Below are 15,012 nucleotides of genomic sequence, written 5' to 3' on the forward strand. Positions count from 1 at the left end.
TTGTTTTTCTGATATGTGTTTTGCTGTGTGGCCTGTCCTGGCCCTGAGCTGAAGAGGGTGGGGCTACAGGTGTTTGTCTCCGTGCCTGCGCACCCCTTACCCCCATCCTCACCAAGAGTGGCCTTCTCCTCATCAACCCAAGAAACAAAACAGTGACACAGTCGCATGGGTAGCCTGAAGATGCCAGCAGTTCTGGGATCGACTGAAATGAACACTTACCTGTTTTAAGGCAGGAGCGAACAGTAAATAAATAAATAAATAAACAAACGAATAAATAAAAAGACAAGGTCACTTTTGTTAACTGAGGTTCGAAAGGAACTAAAAGTTTCTTTTAAAATCCCTTAGGATGGATATAATTCTACATGTTCCTGTTTTCTGACAAATGAAAGAAAGTAGCAGCATTTAAAAATAAGATTATGTCAGATTCTGTTTTACCCTTTAACATCTCTGTCGATTCACTACAGTGTTCGCCTTTCTTTCTTTCTTTCTTCCAGATGCTCTACACTTCAAGCCTAGCAAAGATTAAATTGGTATTTATGGACTAACCTGGAAGCTGACCAACAGTTTGCTTCATTACATCTACAAGAAAGTACGTGTAAATTCCAGCCAGCTGGTCTGTCAAAGGGCGTTTACAACACAATTCAGTGTAAGTTGTTGCCACACTGTGCTTTCGTCTTTGTCAGCCCTACCTCTGGCCTGTGTCTGCTTGCATGTGTTCAAATGTATATGTGTGTGCGTGCATGTCTGTGTACACGTGTGTTCTTCATGTTCATTTCTGTCTTCACATATTCTTTGAGACAGTTTTGGGGTTCCAGACATTCCTTCCTTTTATAAACAGATAACTTACATGTCCACTCTGTATAGTTGTAGGCCTAAGACATACCCGGAGATGAGGCTACTGTCCTCACGGAGATCATACTTAATGGAGGAAATTGATAAAGAATTCCTTAGGCATGGAAGGGAGGCTGTGACTGGTTCTGTGAAGGAAGCCGTGTAGGTCTGGGGTGCACATGGCCAGGCCATGTCCTCTCTCTGGGTTCAGAATGAGCTCCCTGGAGAAGGCCACTGCTAAGCTAAGATCTTATGGGTAGGCAGGAGTTCAATGGATGGAGGGAGGGAGAAGTAATAGGAAAGGGGGTAGAGAGTTGTAAAATCTTCAGATTTGTTGAAGACCAAATCTGCTGAAGCCAACCATTAAACATGAATTATACCTGCACTGGAAGCAGAGAGAGCACATATAAATTTATAGACCGCTGTGGCATTTTTTTCTTTCAGTTATGAAGTACTCCTTCAGCCCTGACGACCCTCGTGAAGATGGAACTGTGAATATGGCAACCTTCCTCCGGGGCTTTGAAGAAAAGGGGTTAAAGAGCGACAGGCCTGGGGACCAGTTCAGGAAAGAGAAGAAGAAGATCCTCTTCTCCTTCTGTGACGTGTGCAACATCCAGCTCAACTCTGCAGCTCAGGCGCAGGTCCACTATGACGGCAAGTCGCACCGGAAGCGGGTCAAGCAGCTGAGCGATGGGCAGCCTCCACCCCCGGCCCAGGCCTCGGGGCCACTGCTGGCCAGCCCTTGCCCTGGCCCTGGCACGAACAGCAGCACAGGTAGGACACAGGCCCTGGAGCACCACTGCCTTTTGGGGGAAATTGTTCTGCTACAGAGATTGGAGGTTTTAGAACAAGGCACTGGCCACCTTAGAGCTACCACCATAGTATTTCTCTACAGGTGAGATCTAGGAGAATGTTTGTTTGCTCTCAGAATTTATACACACATACACACATACACACACACACACACACACACACACACACACACACGCACACACAAATACACTGGGCCATGGACTTACTCTCTTCCCATATTGTCTTACATTGTGTTTAACCAGGCTTTCCCCATCTACTCTCTATTATTGGGTAAGATACTTGATGGTGCATGAAAAGCTACAGCTGCATTTCTGACGTCCCACGATTCTGTAAGCTACTCTAATGCCTAGGCTCCCCTTACTCCTTTAGAGGGCACCAGCAGGGCTGTGGGGGAGCTGACAGCCGGAGCAGGCCCCCGTGCAAGCCGTCAAGCATGCCCTCTGAGTTCCCAGGCAGGAAAAAAGCCGAAGGGAAAAGCAGAAGCCTGAGAGTTCACACCGCTCCCTCTGCCCCCGTGTTTGAACTGTCTCTTCACTCCTTCACCTTGTCTCCTTTGCTCCTCCACAGCGCTGCTCAGCGCTGCCTTCATCTGGCAGAACTAGAGAGAACCCAGTTTTACCGTTATCTCTAGAGAAGGTTCCCACTCAGGGTGGGCCTTCTTTGGCCAGAAGCAATGTTCCCCCCTAAATGAGGCAGAAGAATTCTCAGACCCGTCCGGCAGTGTTCATATCACATGGCTTCAGCATGAAATGAGGCAGCACAGGTATGCCAGTTATTGGCGTATTGGTTTGGTCCACACTGACTCCACACTGGAAATGTGTGTGTGCTGCAGACAAAACAAGACAAAACAACTTTTGTATTTAGAGTGAAATGCAACCATGTTTTTGCCTAGTGAAGTAAATTTAACTTCATTAAACTAATTCCTCTAATCAGTGCTCATCACACAGTGATATAAGGTACACACTTACAACAGGCAAAAGTTACTTTCCAGTTCTACTCATTTATTGTAGTGATAATTATCATTGTTCACAGAAGCATGCGTATGCTTGTATTTTCATGTTAAGAATGTGTTAGTGTTAGGCTAAAAATTGATACCTCAGTCAGAAAGCAAATAGGCTGAGTTATGGGTTGAGAATTTCCTCTCAGTCCAAATGTCTACAGTCACCTTAGTACTTAAAACTATCTAATTTTATAGCCTGCTGACAGGCGGAAGTTTCTGTCCTAGGAGGCTGGGTGGCACAGCAGAAATTAGTGGGTGGCCCCGGCAAAGGTTTGACTGTTGTGAGCCTCCACTCAGTCAACACCCAGCCCGACATCAGGTCCCTTTTGTCCTGCTCGCCTCCCTCAGGTTTGATCCAGCGCACTGCTGTTCCCTGCTGGGCAGCAGCGCTCTCAGCACCGGTCTGGTCTCCACCCGTAACTTCCCGCCTTCTGTTCAGACGGACTCTTTTTTAAAATTTTTTTAATTAATTAATTATTACAATTTATTCACTTTGTATCCCAGCTGTACCCCACTCCCTGGTCTCCTCCCAGTCCCACCCTTCCTCTCTCATCTCCTCCCATGCCCCTCCTCTAGTTCACTGATAAGGGAGGTCCTCATCCTCTTATATATGACTCTAGCCTATCAGGACTGGCTGTGTTATCTTCCTTTGTGGCCTGGTAAGGCTGCTCCCCCCCAGGGGAAGGTGATCAAAGAGCCAGCCCCTGAGTTCATGACAGAGACAGTCCCTGTTCCCCTTACTAGGGAACCTGCTTGGAGACTGAGTCTATGGGCTACATCTGGGCAGGGGGTCTAGGTCCTCTCCATGCGTGGTCCTTGGTTGGTGCATTGGTCTCTTTGATGAGGCAGAATATGTCCTATTTATAAAACATCAATCGTATTAATGTAAATGAAGAGTTAGCTCCATGGTCCCTGGAGCTTAGAGTGGAGATGGGGACAGTCCCTGTCGCTCTGCTCTGCCTCAGTCCGCTCTCAGCCCTGGAGATGGGCACGTGGCGAGGAAGATGGAGTGCTGTGACCTCCTTTCGAGTTGCCGAAGTGGCAGTGCTGTTCCTAGTTGCTGCCTGCTGTCTGTCTCAGCTGTTTCTACGAGTCACGGCTGGCTGTCCAAAAGTCGTTCTTTGGCCACTGAGGGGCCTTTGTGAGATGGCTGAGTCTTCCAGCTTGCCCTCAGCTGGAATTTAATAGATTATTAAATTTAGATAATTATTTTTATTAAGTGTAATTGATATTAGAATTTATTGAATATTTCCAAGAAAAATGATGCTTTAATTACTATAAGCACATGAGTTTCCTTCCTTTGCTGATATGTTAAATTAACTTGATTGATATTTAATATACAGATCTAGCTTTATTTATATACCTCAAAGTTCCTTGGTCATATTTTTATACATTTCTGAATTAAAATTGTTTATATTTTGAGAAAGTTTGATTCTAGGTGCATGGTGCTGGAGCAAATTGCACTATTCCTCAACTGTGTGTGCCTCTGTCTTCCCAGACTGTTGTAGTACTGATAAAACGGTATCCTCCATTCTCCTAAGTTCCGGTTCACGGAGCTTCATGGCATCTGCAGAGTTCATCTTAAGCATTTGCAATTAATGGGATCCAGACAAGTAGAGAGCAGGTTTTGGGGGGCGGTTTTTCTTTCTTGCTCAAGTAGTGTAGGGGAGGCTGGCAGTTTCAAGGGCAACACGTGAATTCAAGCAAGGAACAAAATACCAGTGCCCCTATGTTTGCTCATTATTGCTTAACTTTGGAAAGTATGGTGAGTTGAAATCTGTTTCCTTCAGAAGTAAAAGAATAGAAAAAAAAAAAATCAAAACCCCCAAACAACTACAAAAACCTTCTGTTTTAAGAGTCCTAGCTCTGAAAGCAGGATATTATTGGGAAGTACAGTCCTTATTGTAACAATTCAGTTAAAATTAAGCCATTGATTCCTTCAAAATTAAAATTGCTTACTGTCTTAAAGAAAGAAGCCCGAATACAGGAGCGCACATCCAAGGAGAAGAGACGGTGACAAGACACAGGAGAAAAACGCTGACTATAACTTGAGGCTGAAGCTGTCCCTCCCTCAGAGCACTGGGAGCAGCCGGCTCACCTGACACCCCTCTGTTCCTGACATCTAGCCTCGGCAAGCAGGAAGCTGTGAATTGGGCTTGTTTAAGCAGCTCAGTGTGGTTTACTGCCCTGGTGGCTTTAGCTACTGATGTGTGGGCAGGGTCTGTTGCCACCTCCTGTTTAAAGGGGAAACAGTAGGGGCATCATAACGCTGTCCTACCTGATAACCATTTAGGAACTGGCTGCTTCCCCCCCCCCACCCGGGACTCTTAGAGCGCTGGGGTTTGTGGGGTGGGATTGGGGACCACGGACAGTTCTGCTGAGCATTCAAAGGGAAATTAACATCAGTCTAACCTGATCTCTTCCAGAAAATACAGGAGGAAGAAACTTTGTTGCTTACTTTATATGACCAGTATCACACTGATATGAGAAGCAGACAAAAATATTAAAAAAACAGAGAGCTATCAGATAATATCACTTATGCACCATGCACCTAGAATCAAACTTTCTCAAAATATAAACAATTTTAATTCAGAAATGTATAAAAATATGACCAAGGAACTTTGAGGTATATAAATAAAGCTAGATCTGTATATTAAATATCAATCAAGTTAATTTAACATATCAGCAAAGGAAGGAAACTCATGTGCTTATAGTAACTAAAGCATCATTTTTCTTGGAAATATTCAATAAATTCTAATATCAATTACACTTAATAAAAATAATTATCTAAATTTAATAATCTATTAAATGCCTATGGCTTGATGCTCTAAGATTGAAGGTTTAACTTTTAGGGTCTAGAACAAAATAAAGACTTCACTGTAATGCCTCTAATTCATCACATAGTTCTGGGAGTACTGGACTCTGAAATAAAACAAGAACATAAACAAAGAGCGCATAGATTAGAAGGGAGGAAATAAAAGGATTAGTTTCTTTTTATAGATGACACGATGATGGGTGTAAAATCCCAAAGAATCTATAAAGCAGCTGTTAGAGCTAATCTATGCAAGGTTATGTAAGAATAGCACAGAAAAATCACATAGACATATACCCAAAATGAAAGCATAGAAACCAAATTATATAAAAAAAAAACAGTACCATAAACACTACTCCAGTAAAATGAAATACGCAGCCATATCTTTTACAATCATGTATAGCGTCTGTATGCTTAAAATTATAAAATACTAAAGAAATAGCCCAAAGACATAAACAGATGGAGGTATGTACTATGTCCATGGATTAGAACTCAACATATTTAAGATGTCAAGGGTCTTGAATTGATCTGTATGTTTATAAAATGTCCAACTAAAATTTCACAAGTGTTTTGGATCAAATATAGACAAGAGCATTCTAAAATTAATGTGGAAAAAGCACAAATCTAGAACAGCTAAAACAATGTTGACAAAGATAAACCATGAGGAATCTCTAGCCAGGATTCAGGCTGACTGACAGCTGAAATAATCGAGACATCGTGATTGTAATGGATAAACAGACACTTAGATCAAAATCATGTAGAGTCCAGAAACAGCCCATATGCATTTACTGAGTTGATTTTAGTTATTAATGTCTGGGGAGAGAGGGTTCATGCATACGTGCTCATGTGCACTCACATGTTTGCACGTGTGGAGATCAATACTGAGTGTCTTTCTCTACTGTTCCCACCTTTCGGCATGCCAGGGCGGGGGAGCAAGGCTTCTCAGTGAACCTGGGACTTACTGTGTCAGATAAACAAGCTAGCCAACGAGTCTCTGATGTGCCTGTCTGACCCCACCACCCCAACATTGCAGTTACAGGTAAATCCCACAATATCGACTTTTAAGTGGGTAGTTAGGATACAGCAAACATTTGGCCAAGAGCCATCTCCACAGCCCCTCAATTGATATTTGATAAATGTGAAAAAAAAACATTCCAGTGGAAGGAGGACTGACTGATTCTTAGTCTTGTTTGCCAACTGGTGGGATTTAGAATCACCATGGAAACACATGTGTGTCTGGGCACGACCCTGAGGAGGTATCTGGATCAGCCTAATTGAGGCGAGGACACCCACTATCAATGTCGGTTGGTGCCCTTCCATGGGCTGATACAAGAGAGACAGTGAGCTGAGCACAGGCTTTCATTGCTCCATCTGTAGACGAGGGAAAAAGAAGACTGCCTACATTTCATAAAATAAGCAAAAGTTATCTGAAAGTAGGTCATCGACGTAGCTGTAAAACGTAAAGAAAACTTACAGGATAAAATGAGGAGACCCTTTGGGTCATAGGACGTTACTGAATTCTGTCCTAAAACCTAGTGGGTGATTCATTAAGTGGAGACTTGATTAATTGGACTTGATTCATGAAATACTACAGGAATATGATGAAAATACAGCTTTAAAAAAGAAGGAAATAGTTGAAAACCACACATGAACAAAGGACTGCTGTCTACAATATATAAAGAACACTCCAATTTCAATATTAAAGAATCAAAGGCTACACAAAGAAAGAAGTATTTCACAAAAGAGAAACAAAGAACAGCCAGCAGGTGCACAATTACCCATCGGGGAAATGTGGGTGGCACAGTGAGGCCCCACTACATTAACAACCAGAATGTTTGAGCAATAGTGCCAACAGCCACGTGCTGGCAAGGATGCTTAGATCACTCGTACATCTCGGTGATGTAAGTGGTCTGTTACTGTCATGGCAGGGCACCTGGTGCCCTTCATGCTGCCACCTAACACACGAAGGCTGGCCATCCTCTTTATCCCAAGCTGGAACGACTCCTCACAATCCCTACCCAGTCAGCGTTCTCCTTCTCCGAGTTGCTGAACTCACTAAACTTGAAAGCAGTGGACGAGTGAGTGGCTGATTGTATACCTCCGACCTGGAGCGCTCTAGCCAGTGAGCGCATTTCTGGGCGCCAGCTGTGAGCTGCTAATTCAGTGGTTCCAGCCGGAAGTCAGAGACCTTGTAAAAGCTTCCCAGCCAGTGCTGAAGCTGCCGCTGTCTGCTGGTGCCGAAGAACCCTGGGTTTAGCCTGTCGGGCGTGATCTGCACCCAGAACACGGGCCTTTAACTTTAGATGAATGCATAATAAGGCAACTGAGCCGAAAGCTGGACAGGCGAGGTGTGCATAGCAAGGCAGTCTTCTGACTGTGGTGTGCCCACCTGCCGTTTATTGACACAGGTCAGGCGGGGCAGGTACCACCAAGTCTGTGCTTAGTGGTTGCTGCTGCCCAGAGCGGGGTCTAGCATGGGAGCCAAGCCACAGACAGGCGTGATGTCCATTGTGCAGCCTGTGTCTGCGGCAGGGGGCAGCGGCAGTTGCCCGGAGTTCTCCCCTCCCCCTGCACACACACACACACACACACACACACACACACACACACTGCACTGAGTAATGCCTCTCTCTCTGATAGCCGGATGCCCTTGTCCTTTGAGTCAGCAGCGGGACGCTTGCCAGGTAGAGTGACAAATACTCATTTTACATTTTGTTCACTCAGTGTCCTTCAGGAACGTCTGTACCTTCCGTGGAGAAGCAGGGCGCCTGGGGGGTTTTGGTGGGAACTGTTTTTTTTTTTTTTTTTCTGGACTTTTTCTGGGCTCATCATCTCCTCAGAACGGGAAAGAGTTTGCTGCTAGGGAGCTGCTTCCTCTCTTGCCCTAGGCAATCCTTTGCCACAAATAATGTGTGAAGATAAGAAGGCTCAGGCCAAGAGCCTGTGTGGTGGCAGGACACGCAGACCCAGATGAGATCGGAGGTGAGCTAGGTGGAGAGATGGAAATAGGACACCTACCCTTGACTCACCGCCCGTGAGGGGGCAAGATACAACACTGACCGAAAGCCACTTGGACGAGGAAAGCATTTACTTGGCTTCCAGGGCATAGTCCGTCATCAAGGGATGCCCGATGTGGAGGCCGGAACTGAAGCAGAGGAAAGCCGTGCTGCTGGCTTGCTTGCCAGCTCCGTCAGCAGCTGCCGGGCGGCCCTGCCTGGAGATGGCCCCGACACCTGAGCTGGACCAGCCTGAGTCAATCCCCAACGAAGAAAATGCCTCAGGCATGGCCAGTCTGATCTCCGCAGTTCCTCAGTCGTGGTCCCCTCTTCCGAGGTGACCCTGCCCTTGTGTCACGTTGGCGGCTGAGCTTCAGTGTGACAGCGGGTGCAGCTCCGCCTGCTCTGTATTTGAGGGACTAGGAGCTGGAGAGAGCAGTCCCCCTTGGCTGTGACAGCAGACCCAAAGCCGGAAGTCTTCCCCGAAACCCTGTTATCTCTCGGCGCTTTCTGCCATGGACTAGACACAAAGTAGAGACCAAGCAGAATTCAGCGGGCCTGTTAGCTAACATTCGCCTTCCCCTGTTGTTTACTGACTCAGAGGTTAATTTTTGTTTTCTCTCATCTGCAACAGATTCGAAAGGAATTTCTAAGCCTCCTGTCAGGTCGACATGCTAAGGCTAAAAGCAAGTTAGTCATGCCAGGGCAGCAGCCCAGAGGGGCAGAGGCGACATTCAGAACGGGCCTGGAACGGAGAGCTTGGAAGTTTGGGGCCATGGGCAGAGGGCTTGAAAACATTTTTTTTTTTCCCTTAAGTAAGGTTTTCACAAGATCCTCCTTCTCTGGGTCAGAAATGTGTACTGGGCTTGGCAGGTTGTTCTGGCAGACCCAGCATGTCCCTGAGTGGGTGGCTGCCGCTGGTGTCACATGTGTGTCGGGGCAGCTGGTGACAGCAGCAGCGTGCTCATTTTGACCAACAGCCTCTGCTTTGGGGGAGGCTAAACCTTGCTTATCTAGGCGGCACTGACAAAGGAGCATCCTAAGCAGCGAGGGCAGAAGCTAGGCTGCTGGAATCGTTTGGGTCAGAGCTGCTCAGCCACAGGGCAGCCAAGACAGCCTACATTCTCCAAGAGGGGCATTTCAGCTGTCCTTCAGGAGTGTGTGTGTGTGTGCGCACACGCACATCCTTGTTCACTGAAACTGTAGCTCACTGGCAGCCCCACCTTTGGAATTTTAAACTGAGCTTGAGTGTAAGACCTGGACACGCTGAGTGGCAAGATAAGACAAGAATGCTGAAACCATGGGGTACTTTGCAGCAGTACTTTAAGATGATGGAGGAGGGACGGAGAACAAGAGGAGAAGAGGGTTTGCCAGCTGAAACATTTGTGAAACTTTGTGTCTGTGGGTCTCCTCGGCACCTCCAGGATTCTTGAATGGCTTTTTCTTCCAAACCCTTATTTTATTTTCCTATTCTGCATTTTAAATAGTGATAGTAAGCAGCTTGTTGGGGTGATGTCCTGTATTGGAGACTACGACCAATAAAATATGTGTGGGGGCTTGAGCTCCCATGCATCTCGTTCATATTTATGCTCAATTTATCAAGTGCATTTCCCCCAGACATTCAGAAAAGCCTTTAAGCTTGAAGGTGCAGTGACAAAAACCTGCCACACGATGGTGCTAAAAGTCCACAGAAAGCGAGGGAATTGCCTTAGTCCCATCTGTGGGTGGAATTTACGTTAATGATTGTGGGAACAAAGAACCGTACAAAATGATGGGTTGTGTGTGGATGTGCACTTACAGGCATGCTCACAGAGGTGGTAACCATTTTTATATGCACTAGAAAACCTATAGTCTGTTGTGTGTTGTTGGGGAAGGAGTGGGAGAGCTTATTCTCCAGTTTTCAGGAATAAAAATGGCAGTTTGAATGCTCTGTTATCGCCTCCCTTGTGGAGAAATACTATAGGAATACTGAAAAAGTCTAGGTATGAACACAGGAGTTAAGAAAGGCCAACACAGGCCTGTGTGCCTGATGTTGACGCGACTAGGAGAATCCACCCACGTGTGCCGGCAGTGGCTTTTTCCTTCCCTTCTCCTTTCCTATTTCACCTGTTTTGACAAGAGTCTCATTATACAGCTCAGCACAGCCTCTAACTTCCAGTCCTCCTGCCTCCAACTTCCTAGTGCTGCTTTTGCAGGTATGTGCTGTACACGCACTGTTTTGCTCTTCTTTTCATTTATTATTGTTTTGTTACGTGAGCGTGAGTGTTCTGCTGCATGTATGTCTTTGCACCGCATGTGTGCCTAGTGCCCACGGAGGCCAGCAGAGGGCACCAGATCCCCGGAATGGAGTTACAGACAGTTGCAAGCCACCATGTGGGTGCCGGAGTCCTCTGGAAGAATGGCCAATGTTCTCAACTGCTGAGTAGCCATCTCTCTGGCCCTGTTTCTATTTTTGATTCAAATAATTGGAGAAGTATCCACGTCATTTTAGTGTGAGGCGGGTGTCTAAATTAGTTACAGTGCACTTTCCCCCAGGCCACTACAGTGCTTTTTCTTATAATGACCACTCAGTCTTTTTATTGGGCAGAGTCTATGAGTTTTCATGAAGTAATGGAATTTGGAAGGAAAGGCCCTGGCCTGAATATCCACCGCTTGGACCTTTGGGTAGCTGTGAGCGTTTCTTACCATTTTCTCTAGATCCTAATGAGAGAACTCTGGAACCGTCCCTTGCTGATCTGGACCCAGATGATGCCCCCTGCTCCACAGGGAACGCTTCATCCTCTCCCGAGTCTTTGTCTCATTTGTACTGGGGACTGTCTCATTTTCAAGCAGGGATGCCACCGATGGCTCATATCCCTCCTCCCAGGGATATTTAATTGAGAGTCCTGCTGAAGAGACTTCTGGGATTGAGGCTCTTCTTAATGAGAGTAACTTGGAGACAGGAGGCAGGCTGAGGTCCTCATTCCACTTCCCCCAAATGCTTCACCCTGGAGAGAGCCTTGGCCAATCTGAATAATGTCACATATTTAAAACTACCAATGAGGTAGATTCAAGATCGTCATCATAAAACAACTCTGAGTTCTGTACAGGTGGTTAAAATGGTAAACAAAGGTGCTGATTATGTAAGTATGGGATTCTAAAGAAGGAATACTCACAGGCTTTTAAATTTTAAAAAAATTTAAAGAATTGAAAAGAATGGCTGGCCTTTTTTTTCAGTTAAGGAGTTATATTTGAAGATTGCTTTGGGCTGTGAACTTTCATGTATATTTTATTTTCCAAAAGATAAGGGCTGTCTAGCATCAAGTATTAGTTTTTAGATTTTGAAAAGTAAATAGCAACACTTTTCAGTGTGAGTATCAAGTCTTAGGCCATTAGGGCAAGCATTTGGTAGTGAGTGTTTTGAATCATCAAAGGTATTTTTAAAGTGCTGATGCCTTCTTGGAAAAGAAATGTTATCACTTTTAAAATGCTCTAGGAAGAAAGGCTTTGGGTAGCTGGCTCAATGGTGATGTAAAATTAATGAGTTCCCTCTCTGCCATGGGACGAGTGTGGTCACCCTGGCTGACCTGACTGCACATCGATGTTGTACTTTCATACCTTTACGGCATCCTGGGAGGGAGGCTGCCTCAGTGAGAAATCCCTGTGGCGGGGTACAGCTGGCGGTGGCACTGGGATTTGGCCTGGAGTTTTCTGGGGAGGGGGGCTGCTTCTTAGGCCAGCTGTGAAGTCTGTTAGCTCTCAGCACAGGGAGCATCCACAGGAGCTGTGTGGGATAGGTGTTGCATTTTTTATGGGCTGAGTATAACAGCCTTCATGTTGTCTCGACCCACTTTATTTCCAGAGGTCACACGCTTATGAGTCTGCATTGTAAGTCCAAAGATGGCTGGCTGATAGATGCCTGAAGTTCACCTACACTGTATGAGCATGCTTTAGAAGTGTATGTCAGAAGAGTGTGACCTTTACGTAAGGGCATTATGACTTTATTCTGTAATTGTTTCCCATCATTCTGGAAAGCCAGTTACTCTTATAAATTAAAATAGCTTTACCAAACCATAAATATATCACTTTGGTAGCAAAAGAGACAATTTGGACTTATGTAAAACAACAACAACAAAATCCCACGAAGCACCAGAAAAAAAAAATGCAGTTCTTCCCTCATGAAATGACTCTGTGATCATGTTCCGGGGATGAAGCTTAGAGCCCCACACTCTGAAGACTTCTCTTCATCCCCCTGCCCTTTGTGACTCCCCCCAGAGCAAGCCCATTCCCCAAAGTTGTCCAGTAAGTGATCTAAGGGAGCGGCTGGACTTATGTGGGATCAAAGCCTTAAGTCAAGTTCAAGCTTTGCTGTGCTAAAGGTCTGAACTAGACTTAGTTTTGAAAGTACATTATTCAGGGGCACTGGAGAGAAGGCTCAGTGGTAAGAGCACTGGCTGCTCCTCCAAAGGACCCAGGTTCAATTCCCAGCACACACATGGTGACTCACAGTCAGGAACCTCCAGTTCCAGGAGATCCAACCCCCTCTTGTGGTTCCTGTGGGCACAAGGCACACACATGGTGTATACATACATATGCAGGCAACAAAACACGAACAAACCAAACCCATACACATAGAAAAATAAAATGAACTTTAAAGTACATTATTTGGGAGGTCTCCTCAGGAGGACCTCCAAGTAAACCTACAGTCACAGTCATACTTACTGGAAAGGTTTATGGAGAAGATAGAACTATTTTTGCAAGTGATTTTGAAGAACTCCATGGTCAGTCCTCTCCAGAGGACACACAAATAAAACCGAAGCTTTAGCAGCATCCCATGTGATGTTTAGTATCCTCGACATTTTGTGTGTGGGCACAATAAGAATAGAGTAAGAGAAGCTTAAAACCCAACGTCTCATGCCCATTCTGAAAACAGAGTCTTCATTTCACCATTCCTTCTTGACTTTAATGTAGTGGTTTCAGAATACTTGGGCTGAAGGGCTGGTCTGAGCAGGCATGGATGCTTCATCCTCGGGCAGAAGGATCTAAGGCCAAATCCCCAGTACCGGGTTAAAGGCTTGACGTGGCTGTGCTTGCCTGTGACCCAGCACTGGGTAGGGACAGACAAATCCTGGACATTTGCTGGCCAGCCTGGCTTAGAGCACACAGTTCCACATCAGTGAGACCTCATCTCACGCCAACAAGGTGGAATGGAATAGAGAACACTCAGTGTCCTGCTCTGACCTTCCCGTGCCCTGCACACTCCCGTGCATGCAACACACACACACACACACACACACACACACACAACACAACACATACACATAGACCTACATACACATACACACACATATACGCCAGACCACACACACCACACATACACACAGATACACAGACACACAGACACACACATACACACAGATACACAGACACACACACACACACACCCTACTCTATCTTACACAAAGTAAGCAGCGTGTGGTTGATATTATTATGTGGGCTCTGAATCGTTGTTCGGTAATCTGCACGGCTTCCTCTCGCCTTAGGTCCCATGTCCTAGTTTTGTCAGCCTGTATTATTGCCACTTTCCTGCTCTGCTTTGTATCCCAGGCCTCCTCGTACCTTCCCCCCCGCGCCTACCCTGCTGGAGGACGGCTGCCCTCCATTCCACTGAGTATGTAGAAGTCCTGCCACTTCCTAGGTGCCACTTCCCAAGCCAGAGCTTTCAAGCAGAAACCCTTTGACTCTACTGTGCAAATCCAGCAGCCTAGGAAGTTTCAAAGACCAGCGAGTTTCATAATTCATACTGATGGGACTCTGGCCTGACCTGATGGGAGGTTAATTGTAATGTTTACTTACCCAGTCTTATGTGAATATGCATATTTTGCTACAGAAAGGTTAGCGTGTTTGGTTAGCGGTATTGTCCCAGATCTTATGGGTGTGTCCTGCCTGTCACTTATGGTATAAATGGAGGGTCACCTTCCAAAAGTACAAAAATATTGGTATCTGGAATGCACCACAAACTAACTGTTTAGTGAAAAGGAACTGCATACATACTGAAGGTTTTTTTATTCTTTTATTTTTATCTTATGTGTATGTATGAATATCTTCATGTATGTATGAACACTGTGTGTATGTGTGTGTGTGTTTGTGTGTGTATTGCCCTTTGAAGCCACAAGAGGGCATCTTGGAGATTGTGAGTCACCATATGGGTGCTGGGAGTGGAAGCCAGGTCCTCTGTAAGAGTAGCACATGCTGTTAACCACTGAGCTGTCTCTCCAGTTCCATCGTTTTAAATGCTTACTTTATTGCTAGGCTTCTTTGTTCGCAGGAATTACAGAAGGGTCGTCATGCTCGGTCTTCCAGGCAGCATTTCATAAGACGAGACTTGTGTCAGTATCTGGGGGAGACAAGGGTGGTAAGAAGGGAGGAGGACAAAGAAATAACAAGGATATTGAGCAGCTGGGAACTCTGTGATGGTCAGTGTCGTGGCCTCATGATACATTCGACTGTTGTCTTAGGGTCTTCACAAAATAAGTGGAATTTAAAAGGCAAAAAGTAATTGCAGAGGATGACAGTGCTTA

At 45.6% G+C, this 15,012-nt stretch overlaps 1 protein-coding gene across 5 annotated transcripts in view; it reads left to right on the plus strand.

The window, feature by feature from the left end:
* Znf385b (zinc finger protein 385B) overlaps window positions 1–15,012 on the plus strand; it is a 383,942-nt gene that overhangs the window by 98,196 nt on the left and 270,734 nt on the right. For 4 of the 5 annotated variants that reach the window (XM_060390400.1, XM_060390401.1, XM_060390399.1 and 1 more), the window contains exons 2-3: window positions 495–646; window positions 1,276–1,605. In XM_060390400.1, coding sequence (XP_060246383.1) covers window positions 1,278–1,605 — 328 coding nt within the window. In that variant the 5' untranslated portion in view covers window positions 495–646; window positions 1,276–1,277. Of the gene's footprint in view, window positions 1–494; window positions 647–1,275; window positions 1,606–15,012 lie in introns of those variants that run through there. The other variant, XM_060390405.1, reaches the window with a different exon arrangement.

The sequence above is a fragment of the Meriones unguiculatus genome, chromosome 8, assembly GCF_030254825.1.
Source record: "Meriones unguiculatus strain TT.TT164.6M chromosome 8, Bangor_MerUng_6.1, whole genome shotgun sequence".
Classification (NCBI taxonomy): domain Eukaryota; kingdom Metazoa; phylum Chordata; class Mammalia; order Rodentia; family Muridae; genus Meriones; species Meriones unguiculatus.